Consider the following 17,800-nt stretch of genomic DNA (forward strand, 5'->3'; position numbering starts at 1 on the left):
CCACGGTTTAGGACGTTGTAAAAATATTGTACTGTTCTGGTAATCAGCGTTGTTAGGTTTTGGGGTACATTTGGTAGAACTGTGACACGAGAGAGCTTTGGAATGATTTTGCAATGTTTTTCTGTTGCAGTGTTGTCTGGCGATACTGGTGAATTTCGGTGTCAATTCTGCCATTGCCCTTATTCGCAAAAAGGTCATTTAAAGCGACATTTAACCATCGGATGTTTTAAGGACCCGAGTTTTCCAATTGAGAAGCGTCTTACCATGAACGAAAAGGAGAGCAGAAAGCACGTTTGCCCTCAGTGTTTGCAGGGCTACAAGAACAAACGAACGCTTCACACTCATTTGCGAGCTGTTTGCGGGAGAGAACCAAAGTTTCAGTGTCCCTATTGTGGCCTTAAGAGCAAGCATCCTCCCAACATTTATACGCATATTCGGAGAAAACACCAAGGCGAGGACCTCTTTCTGATTGTTGATCAAAATACTTAATTTATTGCTACGATGAATTTGATTACAAATAAATTTTCACGCGGCAAAGGGTAGAATGAACTTTTTCTTATTTGGTATATATTGATTGATAATTTTTTAAATTTGGTTGGAAAGAGGATATTTTGTAACGAGCGATAAATTTGAGAAGTTCAATGTTCATGATTTGACTAGAATATTGCTGAAAGAGGAATTACAGTTTTTTTTTTAATAAAGTCGACCGTCCAATTGCCTGAATCGAGAGTGCCTTTAAGAGAGTTGCTCGTAATTATATTTAAGGTAGATTGCTGAAGCAATATTAATATTTTGAAGCTTATCTATGCATATTCTTGCACAATTTGTATTTTTTGTATATATGCAAATTAAACACAATGACATTATACGAAACGTATTGCGATAATTATTTTCATTTGAGTGATTTTTTCTTCAGAAAATAAATACATTTTTTTAACAAGAATTTTTTTTTTTTTTTTTTTTTTTTAATTGGAATAATTTTGTATGCAAGCGATGCGTTCTTAGGGTCACTTTTTTATCAACCCTGTTTAAAAGTGTATAATTCGTGTTACATGAAATATATCGTTTGACTTAAACTCTGTTTAAACGTTTTATATCTCATCTTACGCGAGCTATGCATTTTAAATTAAATATGGTAGGTGAAAGCAAGCCCCAATGATTTTAATCGAATCACAGCTTATCCGATTTTCTAAAAATGTTTACAAAACAAAATTTTTGAGGAAGCTATCTGATATAAGAGAGAAATGATATGTATTCTTGGGTTTTTTATTTCGAGCATGAATGAGGAAACTGTTTCGCGTATAATTTATAAAAACTGCAAACGTATAATAATTTATCCTGCAAATATTTCATCGTCAGATTCATATGGAACTTATTTCTATTTCAGATAAAGATAAAGCGGATATTTTGGTATTCCACTCAAAAAATATTACATTGCTGAAGAAGAAGAGGTGCAAGATTTCTCCGGTTCTCGAATTAAACGATGTTTCTGAGGATTATTTTCGAGATGAAACAGCCGATTGGGTGGCGCCTAATAAGGTAATCCCTGCTAAGAGGAAAGGGAAAAGTGAACAAAATGAAATGAAGGGGAAGCAAATAAGAAAGAAATCATTGATTACTAAAGTTTCTTGTGGCTTTCGTAAGCAAGATGATAGTCAGTCTTCTCTTGTATTATCATCGCAAGATTCTAATCAGTTAAATATAGTAAATTCAACACCTAAATTCGATAAGATTGTAGTTTCTAAAGCGGTGAGTGATGCACTTGTACGGTGCGGGCTCCCTAAGCCGATGAAGACTAGATCGAAGAGATTTGTGAAAAGTCCACCCACCCCTACCAACAAACCGAGCACTAGCACTAAATCTTCACGCAGAAATATAGCAGAAATAGATGATGATACAACAGACATAAGTACCGATGCTGATTCCCATGGTGACCCTGCTTTTGATCCCCGTCAACACGATGATTCCGACTCTGATGACGATAATGATGATGTTCTTCTTCATAAAAGATTTGGGAAAGTATCAAGTAGGACCACCAGAACAAATGGTCCTGCCAGTGTGGAAATATTAGATAAAGTCGAAAATACTGAGGAGTCTGACGAATCAAATACCATTGTTGAGGTTTCCGAGGACAATATTATGCCTAGTACATCTGAAATTAATAATCAGCCTAGTACATCTGGAATTAATAATAAAAATAAATTAAATGTCAGAACTTCTAACTCATCTGGGTTTTCAAAATGGCAAAACTGCAAGCAAGAACGATCTGTTGAAGACCAACCTGTTTTTCGGTGTTCCTTATGTGGTAAATCTTTCAAAAGAGCAACTACTTTGAAAAGTCATAAAACTAACGACTGTCATAAAGAATTTACATGCGAAGGTTGCGGAAATGGATATTCTTACAGGGCTAGTTACTGCAGACACAAAAAGAAATGCAAACATAGCAAAAATGACAAATTGGTGCCCGTTTTGGATAAGAAAACAAAAAAATAAATAAGTTTATCAAGTTGCAAAAACATTCTTTTTGCACGATTGAAGTATTTTTACATAATTACGAAATAAATACTCTCGAATGTCATACTTAGATTGATGGAAAATTGAAGGTACTTTTTTTTACCTAAATTATCTAAACATTCTCATATAAATAATATTTCTTTACATTTATATATCGTTCTTCGATACTGATTTATTTCAGTTGATAAAAGCTTGTTTTTGTTAGTCACATTTGTTACTATGTTTTCTATCATGATAGTAATAATGTGAAGCTTCATCACAGTATAATTGTAAATTATTGTGAGATTCATTAAAGTTTCTTCTTAAACGATATTTAATAATTATTCCTGTTACGTATATTTTCCCATTTGATACAAGATCCTGTCCAATCGCACATTAAGATCATAGGTTTTATAAAGAGGTAAGTAGCAATGATTTATGTATAGCTCAAAAAATTATTCACTGAATAAAATATAAATAAAAAAAGAGCTCTATGCAGCCACGATTTAGTTTAAAAACAAAAATGTATTTTGTACCTATATTAATTTGTATAAACCTGTTCTATGATAATAAAGCAGTAGTCGAAACTTATGGTTACATTTTGTGTACTGTACATACATTATTTTTAAACGTTTTAAAAATTATATAAATCTTTCTCATGGAAAATATGTTGACAATAAAACGAATTCAATGTATCGATATTAGAATTATACAATTATTTCGATGATTATCGTTTGCACACTTTTCTAATTGAATTATATTCCATTAATGTTTCAGGAGTAGCTTTAATTTCGGAAAGTGTATCAAAGGAGGAGGATTCCAAAAGAAACTATAGCTGCAGATATTGCGGTAAGAGTTTCATGTACTCTGGCCGTTTGAGGCTTCACCAGGAGAGCTTTTGTTATTGGAATCCCATATCGCCTTATCATAAAATGCAAAAGATCAAGCCACATTCCTGCGTCCAGTGTGGTGCTTGTTATTCAAAACAATCTCACTTGATCTTCCACGTTCGACACGACTGTGGTCGAACGCAAAAGTGCACCGAGTGTGGTAAAACATTTTTGCACAGCAGCAGTCTAAGGAAACACATACATCGATCCAATTGCAGTTTCACCAATAAAACAGAATTGTTATCTTTAACCCCTTCCCGTACTTTGACGAGTCTGACTCGCGACGAAGATTTCGGCCCAAGCATGAGTATCACGAGTCAGACTCGAGAACATTTAGGCGAGGAAAACATAAACAACACAAACGAAGCTCGCGAAGAGATAGTTGTGTCGAACGTAAATATAACGAGCCAAGCTCGCAGAATAATTTTTTGATTATTACGATCTTAATTGAGTGTTGGTTCCTGTAATTACTCCATGAAAAGGGCTCGTATAATTGCTGTTACGGAGCCATTTGATTATCATCGAATTAAATGACACGGGAAGGAGTTAATGTCAAGATTTACCACTGATAACTGCTAATTTCGACATTAATGTAAATCTTACGGTTAGTTCGAATTATTATATCATATTTATTATTTACCTTAGAAAATATTAACCAAAGGGCTATCTACACACTTTACACTTAACTTATCGTGTAAATAATCAATTTTAGATTTTTTTTATCGTTACTTTTGTAGTTTTACTTTATACAAATGAAACCAGTGTATGAAACAATTTATACGAACGAAGCCTGGTAAGATAGCTCTTGTTATAAATTGTAAAAAAAAAACGTGCACATTACAGTATAAATAAAAATTGTTAAGCTTTATAATATTTTTTTTATATTCAAAAAATTGTAAAATAAAATTCTACACAGTTACTGTTAAGAATTTCAGTGTCATCAACGAACCAACCCTCTTTAGCATGAATGTATTTTCAGTTGTAAGGAGAGACCAGTATGACTAAGAGTTAAGATATATACCATTGAAGAGTAGTGTTTATCGGTAAAGATAATTTCTGTGAATTTTCGTAGATGTAACGAGGGCAATGTTCCTTAAGACTGATCAGGAAATATCTTTGATCCTTTTTTATAGAGCTACTGTATGGGCCACATACATCGTACGCTAATCCGGACATTCGTCGCGATATAATCGCAAGATATCCTGCGGAGGATTTTCGGCGTGCTGGAGACTTGGATAATATGTTCAAGGACGAGTCATATCGCTATGCTGAACACCTCAATCAGTCGAGCAATTTTAACCACTGGCCCGAAAGCTCCACTTTAATACCATCGGCTGAAAAGTTTCATTGTCCCAGGTGCAACCGCGGTTATACTCGATTGGCGGACATGAAGACCCATTGTCAGCATCAGTGTGGCAGAGACCCACGTTACCAATGTCCTTACTGTACGAAAAAGGCCAAATTCTCGTCCAACATGTACGTCCACGTGCGTCGAGTGCACAAAGACGAAAAACTTCAAATCATCGACCTGTATAAAAAATTATCCAAAAGCCATTTTTGAATATAAGTCCACATTAAACGTTAAACCAACAATGTATCCCTTGTGTATATATATGTAATATATATACTTCCTCTTTTTGGCAGTTCTACCGAAAAATACAATATAAAAAATGCATTGTACAATAATATTAAATCGTCAATGAAGAAATTCATCTCGCGTTTATTAATTCGCCCCCACTCCGTTCCATTTTCTACCAAATTTTCTTCTTTTGGTTTCTTTTTTCTTTCCACGAGAATAATCCACAAAGGCCCCGTTTGATTTTGCTCGTGTCCAAACGATCGATGTTTCCATTCTCTTCTTGTAGATCTACCCAGACGAATCGAGAGAGAGAGAGAAGAGCATAAGTATTGGTTAATAACTGTATAGAAGACTCACCGCACACTTTCATGTTGCACCTACAAGTTCTTTAAATTAAGCTTCGAATTTGACGAATGTTTTTTGGCCAAGCTTTGGCTGACAGAGTGTCCTTGTTTTCTTTGCAGGTCTCAACGAAACGGCCAGCTACAAGTCTTCTTACGCCGATGGCTTCTCGACGTCGAGCAGACGACGTGGCAGAGGCAGGTTTCCTTGCCCCAAGTGTAAAAGCAACTTCACCCGGAAGAATAATCTCCACTCCCATCTTAAACACGACTGTGGCAAATCGCCGAGATTCGGATGCGCCTACTGCGTTTACACCTCGAAAAAAACCTCCAATATCCGATCTCACATCCGGCGAAAGCACTACGGATACGCGACCATTGTCATTAACTTGACTCAAAAGTTGAATTGGACTAATCGCGATGAATACGTTTGAAGGATTTTTTTGCCAATTTTCCTCTCCTTCGAAATTCTCACTCTATCGTTAATCTGGAAATTCATCGCGTTCGAACGAGTCGATTGGACCGAACTAAGGATGTACTTGCGAGAATTCCGACGTCTCTGAAATTAGAACATTCCTCTCTGATGATATCAATAATGTGTATTCGAGATAGTTAACCCTTTAAGCTTTGGAACTACTGTCGCTTTCTCTCTAAAATCCTTCGATTAATTATGCTGATATTTTTTCTAGCTAATTATATAGTCTTTTTAAATTACAATAGTAATGCGAAACTAGAGTCTGCTCAAACTTTCTTCTTAGCGTACGATTAACCGGTAACGGAAGTAATTTGACTGCCAAGGGACTTTGTAATGGATATATTAAATAATATTGTCTGTGTAAAACAAATCGATTTAGTTATTAAATTAAAATCATTTACCGGTCTATCTGGTAAAGTCGGTTGGATTAAGAAAATCGACTCTACAGAGAAGACAGTTTGACATTCCATGAGAAGATGTGCAAATTAGGAATAAAACTGGTCAGCGATTTAAGGTATACGAAGAAGAAACCCAAGTTGCTTTCTTCATCATCCCTGCAAATCCCTTCGCTAGCTCGCGAACCGAACATTGATCAGTATCACGTGAATCTTTTGTGTTTCAGACTCGAACTTTACGATCCCTTCGATCTCCGATTATGGAAATTATTTGATGACTGCGCAATCACATATGACACTGATGCAACCACTTAAGAAGTTTCCTTGCACCGAGTGCTCCAGCGTCTTCAGTCGCAAAGGAGGCTTGAGCTACCACCAAAAATTCGAATGTGGTCAGCAGCCTAGATTCAAGTGTCCCTACTGCACTTATTGTGCTAGCCACATATCCAATACACGACGACACGTACGGAAGTGTCATTCCGGGGAAGAAGTCTATATAGTGGACATTTCGAAATTTCGACAGTAGCTATACAACTGCCAAACGACAATTTCAATATCCTGTTTATGATACACGAGCTAAAAACTATCACAAAGGTGTGGCAAAGAGCTCGAGAAGCATCTCTCACGAGTAAATAACACACTTTTCACTTTCAGATTTCCACAAATCTTGAAGCAGCTGGATGCTTTCCATTGTATCAGAAACGAGAAACATTAACAGTATATCAGTGTGAATTTTATGAAAAATTCTTTCGTATAATCTATGGTAAAATAGTGAATAATGTCTAACTCATTATGAACTGCGATCCGATAATAACATTCGATTCTTCGTATATAGTACTGTATATGCAAATCTCGAAAAAAGTATTCAGAATGATTACCGAAGATGTAAATATATACTTATTGTTGGTACAACGTTAACAGATTTTATATTCTCTTTACCTTCCTAAGATCTTTGTACTCTTGTGCCTTCTTTTAAAAATCAATGTAATTCAGCGAGAAATCGAGCAAGATAATTTTACTTTCTCCCAAAACCAAGGACACAGGTTAAGTTGTAGTCTACAATTCTTGACTCTTGATGTTAAATTGTATTCTAATTAAAATCGTATGTTTCGTTAAAGGTAAATTACAACGACGATAAGGTCAATTAATTATGAAAGGATTTCATTTCCTCTAATTAACATACTAATTTTTAGCAATGCAATTCAGATCATCCGCCAGTTCAAATGCATTTTCATATGCAGCTATTCATGTCTCTCAAAGCTCATTGGCTTGCCCGATCGATTCGAGACACACTGTATAGAGCCACGAGGATTGAAAGAAGAGAGTTGATTAACAGGAAGGCCCTTTAAATTTTGCAGAAGGTCACTCGCAGTGGAGAAGCTGGAACGGAGCTATAAGAAAAGTTCCTCATCCGCAGGAGCCACTCAGGCTGATTTACATTTGCCCGAAGTGCGGTAGTTTCTTCAATTGGCGTTACAATCTTCAGCATCACCTCAAGTACGCTTGTGGCCAGTCTCCGCGATTCAACTGTCCGTACTGTTCCTACAGGACGAAGCACACGTCGAACGTCCGTGCCCACGTGCGGCGGAAACACCCGGACCAGGAAGTCTACGTGATCGACCTGTTTAACCGTAAAGAATGATGCGATGCTGCAGCCTCGCGACTTTCCCCCAATAAACCTTAAATCTGAAAAAAAAAAAAAAAAAAAAAAAAAACGTTGGTCCTAACGTCACTACTCACTAATCGCTTCCTTTATCGTGCATGCGCAGTCCAGCCAATCATGACTTACTGGACTGGGGTTTGCTAGTCTTCCAATAGATAAGGATGTATAGGATACCCATAAACCACTCGTAAGTAGCCTCTGTTAATACTGTCAACGACTCCCACATTCGTTCCTCGACCTTCGCTGTGACTTTTCCTATAGGAAAACTTGCCAAACTAGTCTTAACCATTCTCATAACAATTTTATTTTTGCAACCAATGACACACAGTACGATATTCGCAAGACCACCCTCCCCGATGATCAGTGGGTCTCGATACTCACTAAGCTCAGTGATGAGAATTTATGTCAACGATACGCATGCAGCTTAACGTAGCTGATTCAACGAATAAAAATCTCGACTTGTACTGTTTTCAGATTTGAACTTTGTCATTCAAAGGCCGCACAACTACGACTATATGGCTGTCCCGAGAGTGACGCAGGCTGAATGTCGAAGAACGACCTTTGCGCAGAAGAGGTTTCCATGCGGTAACTGTCACAGCGTTTTCAGCAGGAAGCACAATTTGCAATACCATCTTAAATTCGAGTGTGGCCAATCGCCGAGGTTCAATTGTCCGTACTGCCCCTATAGGACGAGGCATCCTTCAAATGTGCGCGCACACGTACGCAGGATCCATCCTGGCGAAGCAATCTACGTCGTGGACATTCATAAGACTGATCTTCAACGCTTCTCATAAACTTTCAGTGCTCCTGTGTACCGGACGACGCTTCGCGACTCCGAAGCTACCGTCCAAGGTCCGAGTGGCCATCTTCGATTGTGAACAAGTTTTTGAGAGATCGTCGTTAGGTTTAGTGGTGATCAAAGCTTTCAAAAGTTTTGTCGCATTCGTCGAACGACCGAAGCAACGATTATTCGTTTCTCTTGATTTTCGTGACTCTTGCTAAACCAATTCATTCATTGTGCAATTTCTCATTGCGATCCAAGACGTTGGAAACGCTTTAGACATTAATCCGCACATGTTCGTTATTTGATTAAAACAGCTGTGTTCGATCGAACCATTGTATGTATTATACGTATTACGCTTGTATCGCGCCGATATCTTCATATTGTACCAAAAGTTTGCAAAGAATATTTCTAATGTCGTCACATACCATGAAATCCGATCTCTTTTCTTCCACCTTCACTTCAGAACTTTAGGCGCGATCTCGCATGATCGCTAGAGCGAGATAGAGAGACCACAGGATGCAAGACTCTCCTCGGTAAGCTCTTTAAGTCTAAGATCAAACCATTTATGTCCTTTATCATTGATATTTCGAGTTTTTTTTTTATTTAACCAGAGAACTCTAAGCTTTTCAATCGGTCTAACAAACGTGGCTCTTTTTGTTCACAGGTCAGCACGACTTTCATCATTTTGCCGGGGATGCTCACTGTGAATATGATGGGAATTTCTTGGAAGGACAGTCCGGTTATCCGTGTCCCAAGTGCGGCAATATTTTTACACGAAAGAACAATCGCTACAATCATTTAAAGTTCCAATGTGGACAATTGCCAAGATTTAACTGCCCTTATTGCCAGTATCGCACGAAACACTCGTCGAATGTCAGGTCGCACATCAGAAGAATACATCCTGAAATGGAAGTTTATGTCGTGGACGTGTGCGATTTACGTTAGGCGATTCATTTTTTTCTTCGACGACTTAAGACTGTAGACCAAGTTTAGTCCCTAGCTTATAGTATTATTAAGTCACGTTTTACATTTCGTAAGGATAATTATCGAATAAGCTTGAATTTCAACGTTTTATAATTTTAATTATATTTATGGGATTGTTTGAGTATATAGATATTTAATAAAGTTTTTATAAATTTGCTTTATTTTTCTTTTTATTTATCTGCAATTTAAGGAGAAAGGTTTTGGGACAGTAGGAATTTATGTATTTGCATGAATACGTTAATTTAAGTAGAATTTAAGTTTATACGTTTGTTTCCCGCATGATTTTGTTTCGTCAGAAGTTTCGGGATTTAGATTTAAGGAACAGAAGTTAGTTGCAATGAGAGAGAAGGACTTGCGTTCTTCATGAATGTCAGTAGAGTTAACACGTAAATTGAGAATAAAGATTTTTGTATTATAAAAGGTATTCGAGCTGTGTTAACATTAGTCTCTTATTGAGTATTATCAAAATGTATTAAAATGTTTATTCATGTTTCCTAAAAAGTTGCAAGGTATGGACTACACCAACATCTGAACTTTGGGTCAAATAAGGACAAAACGTAATAAAATTGAATCGACCTTGAGCGAAGTATCACGCGAAGGTCAGCTGGAAAATGTTACAAGCAATTTTATCACTGTATATCTTTGACAATTTTTGTACATACAGAAACATTTGCAATTTCAAATACAAATATCTTGTAAACGTCCGAGGTTGAATGACATGTTAAAATAATGATTTGAACAGTTCTTAAGACAAGTGATAAAATTGTGCAGAACTAATTAGAGGTCTGCAATGAAATAATTCTTGATAATCTTCTGGTGATCTTCAACACTGAACCCAAGGAGAAAGCAATTTTATTAAGATGTGTCCCACTTTGTTTCAAGCGGTTTAAAAATGAGGGAAACCCTATTTAAAATATAAAATCATGTAAGAGTGCATCAAGTAACATTGTGCGTTTTTTCTCTCATTTGTTTTTAGGTCAAATTCTAGTTAAACCAAGCCGAAAACCAAATGGGAGATTTGAGTGTCCTATGTGTTTAAAAGATTTTTCTATCAGAAGAGTTTGTGTGAGACACTATCAAGAGTGCGGACGGAAACCAAGATATGGATGCCCTTACTGCAATAAGATATTCAAATATGGGAACATGGTGTTAGGAGACACATCAGATCAAAGCATGTTTCTAGTCGTGTTTATCATATACTTATAAATAAATAAGACTGGATTTGTATGTAGTAATGTATGAAAAATCAATGTTATTCTTATATATATATATATATATATATATATATATACATACATTGGTGCAATACAATACTAGTATACATAGCACCATTACGTAAGGAAAAAGCAGTTTTGGTTCTGTGCTATTTTCATTCAAGTCCATGATTTTCTTTAAGGAAAAAAATATTTTCTAGAGTTGTTAAAATACTACCGACCAATATATTTTTATAAATTCTCTCATTCTTCATTAACCTTGATTGAAATAAATATGAATCACTAATGATAGATTATTGCATTTATTTAGTTCTAAGGGCATATATCTAATAATGTTTAGTTTTTTATGAATACCTCGAATAAATAGCACTTTTATACCGAAGCTTTATTCTATCTTAAGCATTTGGCAATGGTTTACTTATTTGATTCCTTTTAATTTTTTCAGGATGTTCCTCGAGCGTGCTCCAAGCCTTCGGGCAACGACGTCAGAGCAGAAGATGTACAATCGGTCCTTATCATTGTCCTACCTATAATTGTACGAGGAGTTTTAGCTGTAAAGGCAATTTGACGAGGCACTTGAAATACGAGTGTGGTCACGAACCACGATTTAAATGTCCTTATTGCGTTTATTGCTGCAAAGTTAAAACTGACGTGAGGAAACACATTCTGAGGAAGCATGAAAACTCGTCCGTCTACGTCCTGGATATGTCAAACTCTTGGTTGTATGTTTACTAAGCACTAATTAATCTAATAAACTATTATACGTTTTATGTAAAATATCTACGTTTGTGCAATTGAATTTATCTTATCGAGAAATTGTGTTTAATATTTTAAGGACTTTTTATCATCTTAGAAAATAGATCAATTTGGAAGGAAGAGTGAGATTTGCCTTAGATTTAAAAGAAAATGTCCATTGTCCTAATGATGGCAGTGAAACTTTTTTTATCCTTAAGAATTGTTACTGTATCATCGTGCGTTATAAAACTGTATCAGCGTGTCTACATGCAGAAAGCTACGAAAGAACGAAAGTTCCAAGTTTGAATAATGGTTTTGTGCCTTGATCATTCGATGCAATCACGAACTTTTTTTTTGGAAAATTTTTTTGTTCGTATTTATTAATTCCACTGTAGTTGATGAATAAAGCATTATTATTATGTGGTTTTATTTTAACGTATATTCGTACCTGCGAGCCTTCGAAGAAAGCTGGATATATAACGAGAGTACTGTGTCTTTTAATAAAATAAATATATCTAGTTACACCTAAGTTTAATAGTCGTGTTCGATTACTATAACATTTTGTTTTTTTATTCCAGGATATTCCAGGACACTTAAAAGCACCCCGGACCAATCGCATTCAAAGACAGTAGCTGGTTCTCAAAGAAAGGCATTTCCGTGTCCAAAATGTCCGAGTGAATTCAGTCATAGCTCTAGCCTCTGCAAGCATTTGAAATACGAATGCGGCCAGGCCCCACGATTTTTGTGTCCTTATTGCACTTACCGTAGCAAAAAGACCTCGCACGTTTACATTCACGTAAGGCGAAAACACGTGAATCAGCAAGTTTACACTCTTGATATTAATAAAATTAAACAAAATCGCAATTATTACATCGATCACCTCACAGATCCAGGCCAGACCGTTGTTTTACTGCAAGATTGTTTGAAAGCAGAAGAACTTTACATTGAAGAAAGCACCGATCTATCCGAGCAATATTCTTCGGAATCGAAATGTAATCATTAGGAATAAATATAGAACGCCTGATACGTCGAAATAGTCTAGATGATAGATACATGTTTTGTCGATATTATACATTTCTTTTTTTAAATTATATTTATGTATTTAAAGTATAAATGTGTATACATGTTAATTTAGCTTTAGCGAGATATTTATTCAAGACAAAATTTTAAATAATCGTTTAAAAAGTATATTAATGCTTGTTTAAACTTTTGATCAATATCGAAAAGCTTCATGTACAAATAGGAATGTATTTTCTAATCGCAAATCGTTTAGCAAATTTTGTAATTTAAATCATACCGATATCGATCGTTCAATTTATATTCTACATTTTAATATTTAATGCATAATCACTTTATTTAATCTCCACAATCTCAATTTTTGCAAAATGATGGATAAGAACAAATGTGTTATTTGTTCAAAATTATCCAATGATTTTTCATGGACCAGTCCTTACCCCTTTAACCTCGAATATATTTTAAATTTACTTTGTTATTTTTACGATATTATAAACGAATACCAATATGTCTAAAGGGTAGTAAACTTGGAATTTTATAAAATACTTTATAAATTTGTGAATCGTTTATCTGTAAAGCTGTTTTAATTTCTCGTTTTTTTTTCTTTTTTTCATCGCACAAATAAAAGATTTCGATTGTTCACGAAAGTCTTCTTTCTCATAAAGTCAAGGGTTCATGCATTAATGTACTCGTAGTCGCAAATTACGCTACAGCTACTCATATTATTAACATTATAGCGGATGTATTTTGTGGCATTTTAACAAAAATCACTAGAAGATTGTTACCATCAATTGAGTATCGCGACACCTTGCAAGGCTTGATAGGTGCGTTCAGTTAACCGCTTTATTTGTTTGTCCTCTGCTACGAAGAATATATATCTGTGAGAATAAGTTGCACCAAAAATCTTGTGTCAAAAATCATCATAATCAGTCACAGGAGGAAAAGAAGACGATTCGCTACTTTTATTCATCCAATCATACGACTCCATTGAGCTTCGAGTAAATATTTTTTCTGTGTTTTTTTTTGTTTAATTAAGAGGGGCAGAATTTGCAAAGAGCATCGAGATAGCTATTAAAAGTAATAACGAAACGTGAGAAGTGAGTTTGGATGGTAGATGGGATCGAAGGAAGTTTTTTGGGGCATCAGGACATTCTTAACCACAGCTTTAAGGTAGGGACGAAGAGGAGAGTGAAGTTTGCTAACGGTTATTCTTCTTCTTCTTTTTTCAGCTTTCCTGCAAGTGTTGCCTTTACCCTGGTTGGAGGATAAGCTCGCAGGGAGATGCCCGAGGAAGAGCAGGGTACGTTTCCCATGCCCAAGATGCAGGAAAAGCTATACGACCAAAAGTGCAGTAACCGCACACTACAAGTATGACTGTGGCAAGCCTCCCAGATTTGAGTGTCCTTACTGTGGAAGGCTCAGCAAGAAGAAGTTTAATATTCAGGATCACATTCGTCACAAGCACCCTTCCAAACCAGTCGTCTGCAATACCCTTTTCTGAGGCCTGCGATTTTCCCCAAACAGAAAACGTCCAACTAGAAAAAAATAATTTATTTCACTGCAATCGAAGCTTCTCTCGATCTTTTTTTTTTTTCTTTATTTCAACTACGTCAATCGACTCTCTTCTCTCGTCCATTTTCTTTCTCATCGTCGTACGAGTCGTCCGAAGTAAACTTTTGCTCGTCCTTCGCAGCTGCGAGATTTTCTCGTAATCATTCGAGATATATTTCTGTGGCATTGCCGATCGTTGTCGGAATGTGACAGAAATATCGAAACGATGAGAGGGTCGTTCGAAACTTAACATTGATTAAAGAACGCTTGTGTTTTTTGCAAAGTTTTAGCATGTTTGTTCATCCTCTTATATTCTCTTCTATATGTATTTATAGACATTTTCAGATTAACGTAGTCTCGCTGCAGTCAGTTTGTTTAAAGGGAGTGAATTCATACGGGTTTTGAAACAATGATTTGTTCACCTACCACACGCAATTGTTACCGAGATCAGAGCGAATCAAATCGCACCTCGTCTACAGATTTTAGTCTATGTAATATAACAGCGTTCGCAAAACGAGTGTTTTTCTGCAAAGTCAGGAAATAATAAATTAATTTCTACGAAAGCCATTTTCTTGTTATTTCGAAAAACAGACGTCTGAAAGCCGAAGATACTTCGAGCCTCTTCGATCCTCTCTAAAATCCTCACGACATTCCACATTTTTGGTATGCCTTGACAGTTATTTTCTTTCCAGGAATTGCATGGGTTTTTCTACTTTAATACCGTATATATCACTTGTATCTACCCCGTTATAAAATATTTGACAGAGTTCGTAATGCTTTGTAAAGAAGGATAGAGCACGGTGGACGCTACCTCTAAAGATTTTGACATTGGTACTGTCTTTTGTAGATAATTTTCACCGGCAGCAAATCATACAGCTGAAGAAATTCCTGAAGACGAAGGATGGCCAGTATAACTCGAGAACTGGAAAGTACCACTGTCCCAATTGTAACAACGGCTATGGCAGGCGGGATACCATGTTGGGACACTATAGGTACGAGTGTGGCAAAGCACCAAGATACAAATGTCCGTATTGTCCTTTGCGCAGCAAGAAGACGTCGAATATTTATCAACACGTGAGAAGCGTCCACCCTAAGGAGTCCGTTACCCTGATCAAACTCTATTAGAGACGCTCGAATCGCTAAGCGTGTATCGAACCAAAAAATTCGTCTCTTTAAATGCTGATCCGAAATAAAAGACTGTATTGTAAATAATATTACACGTGTATATTTCAAGCTTTTTCCACTTGTTTGTAAATAATTAAATACCCAATGTATTTATGCTTAACGAGAAACGAGATTGTTCAACTCTCTGCGTTAATAAAGGCAACCCTCCTTCTATTTCTATTAAAAGAGGTACAAACTTCTTCTTTTCACTTGGATCATCTCAACAGAGAAATAAAATTATATAATGCACTGTGCTCGAGTACTTTTTGTTGCAGGTGCATGATCCACAGCAAACTTTTAAACAATGGTAACCCGAGAGAACTCGTGAAAATTGCGTTTTTATCATTTCACAATATTCCTCGCAAGCAATTTTGCATCGCAACGTTTAGTCTCGCTGCAACGCAGTTGAATATTGTTCCAACGAGCTCTCGCAAGATTCTGTACACTCGTTTGCACGAATACTTTTGATTTATGTTTTTGATACTCGAACAAAAATCCCTCTGGCAAGACGAATCCATCGCTTTGGTCCCTCCAATTTATTCCTTTCGTTACTCGATACACTTTTCCCAAGAAGAAGAATGTTAGCGTTACGATATAGGTTAATAATTTTTTAGAGGACAATATATATGTATGTATAATGAGTTTACTCCTGGGATCGATCAAGGTGGTAAGCAAAAATGTCGATTACCTATTTTACCTAGAAGTAGGGAGATTGTGAGAAAAAGAGTGATTTTGGTTCCCGTAGAGCCCGATCAATACCGAGAGCTAATGATTCGGACGATATTGGTTTCAGAACTCTGGGTGAGTCTGCAGATGCAGGAGGGCTATCAGGATTTGACGATGCAGCAGTTTCAGCAGCGAAAAATTGCCGAGCCGACTGGTGGATCGCTTAACCGGAAGCACCAATGTCCTAAATGCGAAAAGTCCTTTTCGCAGAGCTATTCGATGTATCGACATTACAGATACGAGTGCGATTCGCTGCCGCGTTACCAGTGTCCCTACTGTGGTCACGTCAGCAAGTGGACGCATTCGATTTATAATCACATCAGGAAATTGCACCCGGGTCAAGAGGTCACGCTAAATAAGCTCTACTGAACAGCGAGTCACGAGGAGTAATTGTGTATGGTTTTGACAATAAATATCAAGCAGTATATGTGTGAAAAGACGAGGCTTGTCGTATTAGTTAACTATTTCCAACGTCTCTGCGATTGGACAGAGTTAGATATATCTATGCTTTCTCTCTCTTTCTCTCTTGTTACTTCTATCGGTCTTGCGATCATCGGTGCTCGTTCGGTCGAAAGATCTGGGACTATGTCCAAGGAGTTTGTTGCCCTTCCGATGGCGTTATTGTTACCTCGTTGTGACGTCACGACCGTAAAAGCTGACAAGAGAGCTTGGAGCATCAGGTACATCGAGTTCATTTATCTTTTCTCTCGCACTTGTTTTTAAGACATTAATTCCATCGTTTTGACCAGTCTGTTCAGAATCTAATGGCAGCTCGTTTCGTTTAATCTGCTTACAGATTTTACACCGATCGTTCTGGGCAAGTACCAAGGCAGCTTACGACGCTCTCGTCATTCCAGGCTTCATTTCTCGGAGAACCGTCATCGATTTCCTTGTCCTCGATGCGCCCGGATTTTTCATACTTCCGGTGGTATGAGCCGTCACTACCGATTGGAGTGCGTCGATCAACCGCGTTTTCAGTGTCCTCACTGCGACATGCGTAGCAAGTACACTCAGGCCGTCTACAGACATATCAGGGCCAAGCATCGTGATATGTCTCTGACCGTAGTCAAGCTGTACTAAATTGTAGAATCTTGCAAGCGAGAAATCCTGTCAAACTTATTTATTTTTTTTGTCGGTTGTATCGAGCAGTGTCTCCTTTAATCGACTGCTTCGTTTCTTACGATTTTACTTTCTCCGCAAAAATTGTTAGTAATTTTTGTCTCTTGCCTAGTCTGAGAAAACGTATGTTACATTTCCCACGAGTCAGATTGTATGAGACTGTTTATATATAGATATAAGTTTAAGGGTGTATCTAACGTTGGTATAGGGATATTTTTACTTGGACATTGACGTATGAAACTTTGCTGTGTTGGAAGAAAGTTTGTGGGATGATGGATGTTACTCGATGATGTCTCGATTGTGGTTTTTATCGTCAGGGAACTGTATAATATTAATTTGAGTTCATTTAAGTGATGTATATAAATTAATATAAGAGAGCGAATGAAAGAATTGTGCCAATAGAACATTTTTTATATTCCACGACCTTTATTGTTCAACACCTTTCAAAACGTCCATCTTTTACTAATATGCCGTTACATATTTGTTTCAGGTCAGAGTTTTTTCAAAGGTCGATGAAGATCAGACCCTCAGTCAAGATTGACTCTTGGTGTAATTTTCTGCATTTTTTATATCAATTCTTCTGTTCGGTATTGACCTGCATGCTGTGATATGTGCCAAATTTCTGTGCAAATTTTGTTATCATTATTAGTCTTTTCTTTAACATTAATAGCTG

At 36.7% G+C, this 17,800-nt stretch overlaps 1 protein-coding gene across 17 annotated transcripts in view; it reads left to right on the plus strand.

The window, feature by feature from the left end:
• lola (longitudinals lacking) overlaps positions 1-17,800 on the plus strand; it is a 110,927-nt gene that overhangs the window by 21,870 nt on the left and 71,257 nt on the right. For 2 of the 17 annotated variants that reach the window (XM_066728278.1, XM_066728279.1), the window contains exons 7-8: positions 131-451; positions 1,388-2,826. The exons of 10 other annotated variants lie outside the window; for them this stretch is intronic. In XM_066728278.1, the coding sequence (XP_066584375.1) occupies positions 131-451; positions 1,388-2,493 (1,427 nt within the window). In that variant the 3' untranslated portion in view covers positions 2,494-2,826. Of the gene's footprint in view, positions 1-130; positions 452-1,387; positions 2,827-3,270; positions 3,343-5,426; positions 5,502-6,400; positions 7,092-10,580; positions 10,776-11,263; positions 11,889-13,796; positions 14,628-17,800 lie in introns of those variants that run through there. 5 more of the 17 variants (XR_010822746.1, XM_066728288.1, XM_066728286.1 and 2 more) reach the window with 5 other exon arrangements.

This window comes from Prorops nasuta, unplaced genomic scaffold, assembly GCF_024137725.1.
Source record: "Prorops nasuta isolate Cenicafe-Biocafe unplaced genomic scaffold, Cenicafe_Pnas_1.2 PNAS00006, whole genome shotgun sequence".
Classification (NCBI taxonomy): domain Eukaryota; kingdom Metazoa; phylum Arthropoda; class Insecta; order Hymenoptera; family Bethylidae; genus Prorops; species Prorops nasuta.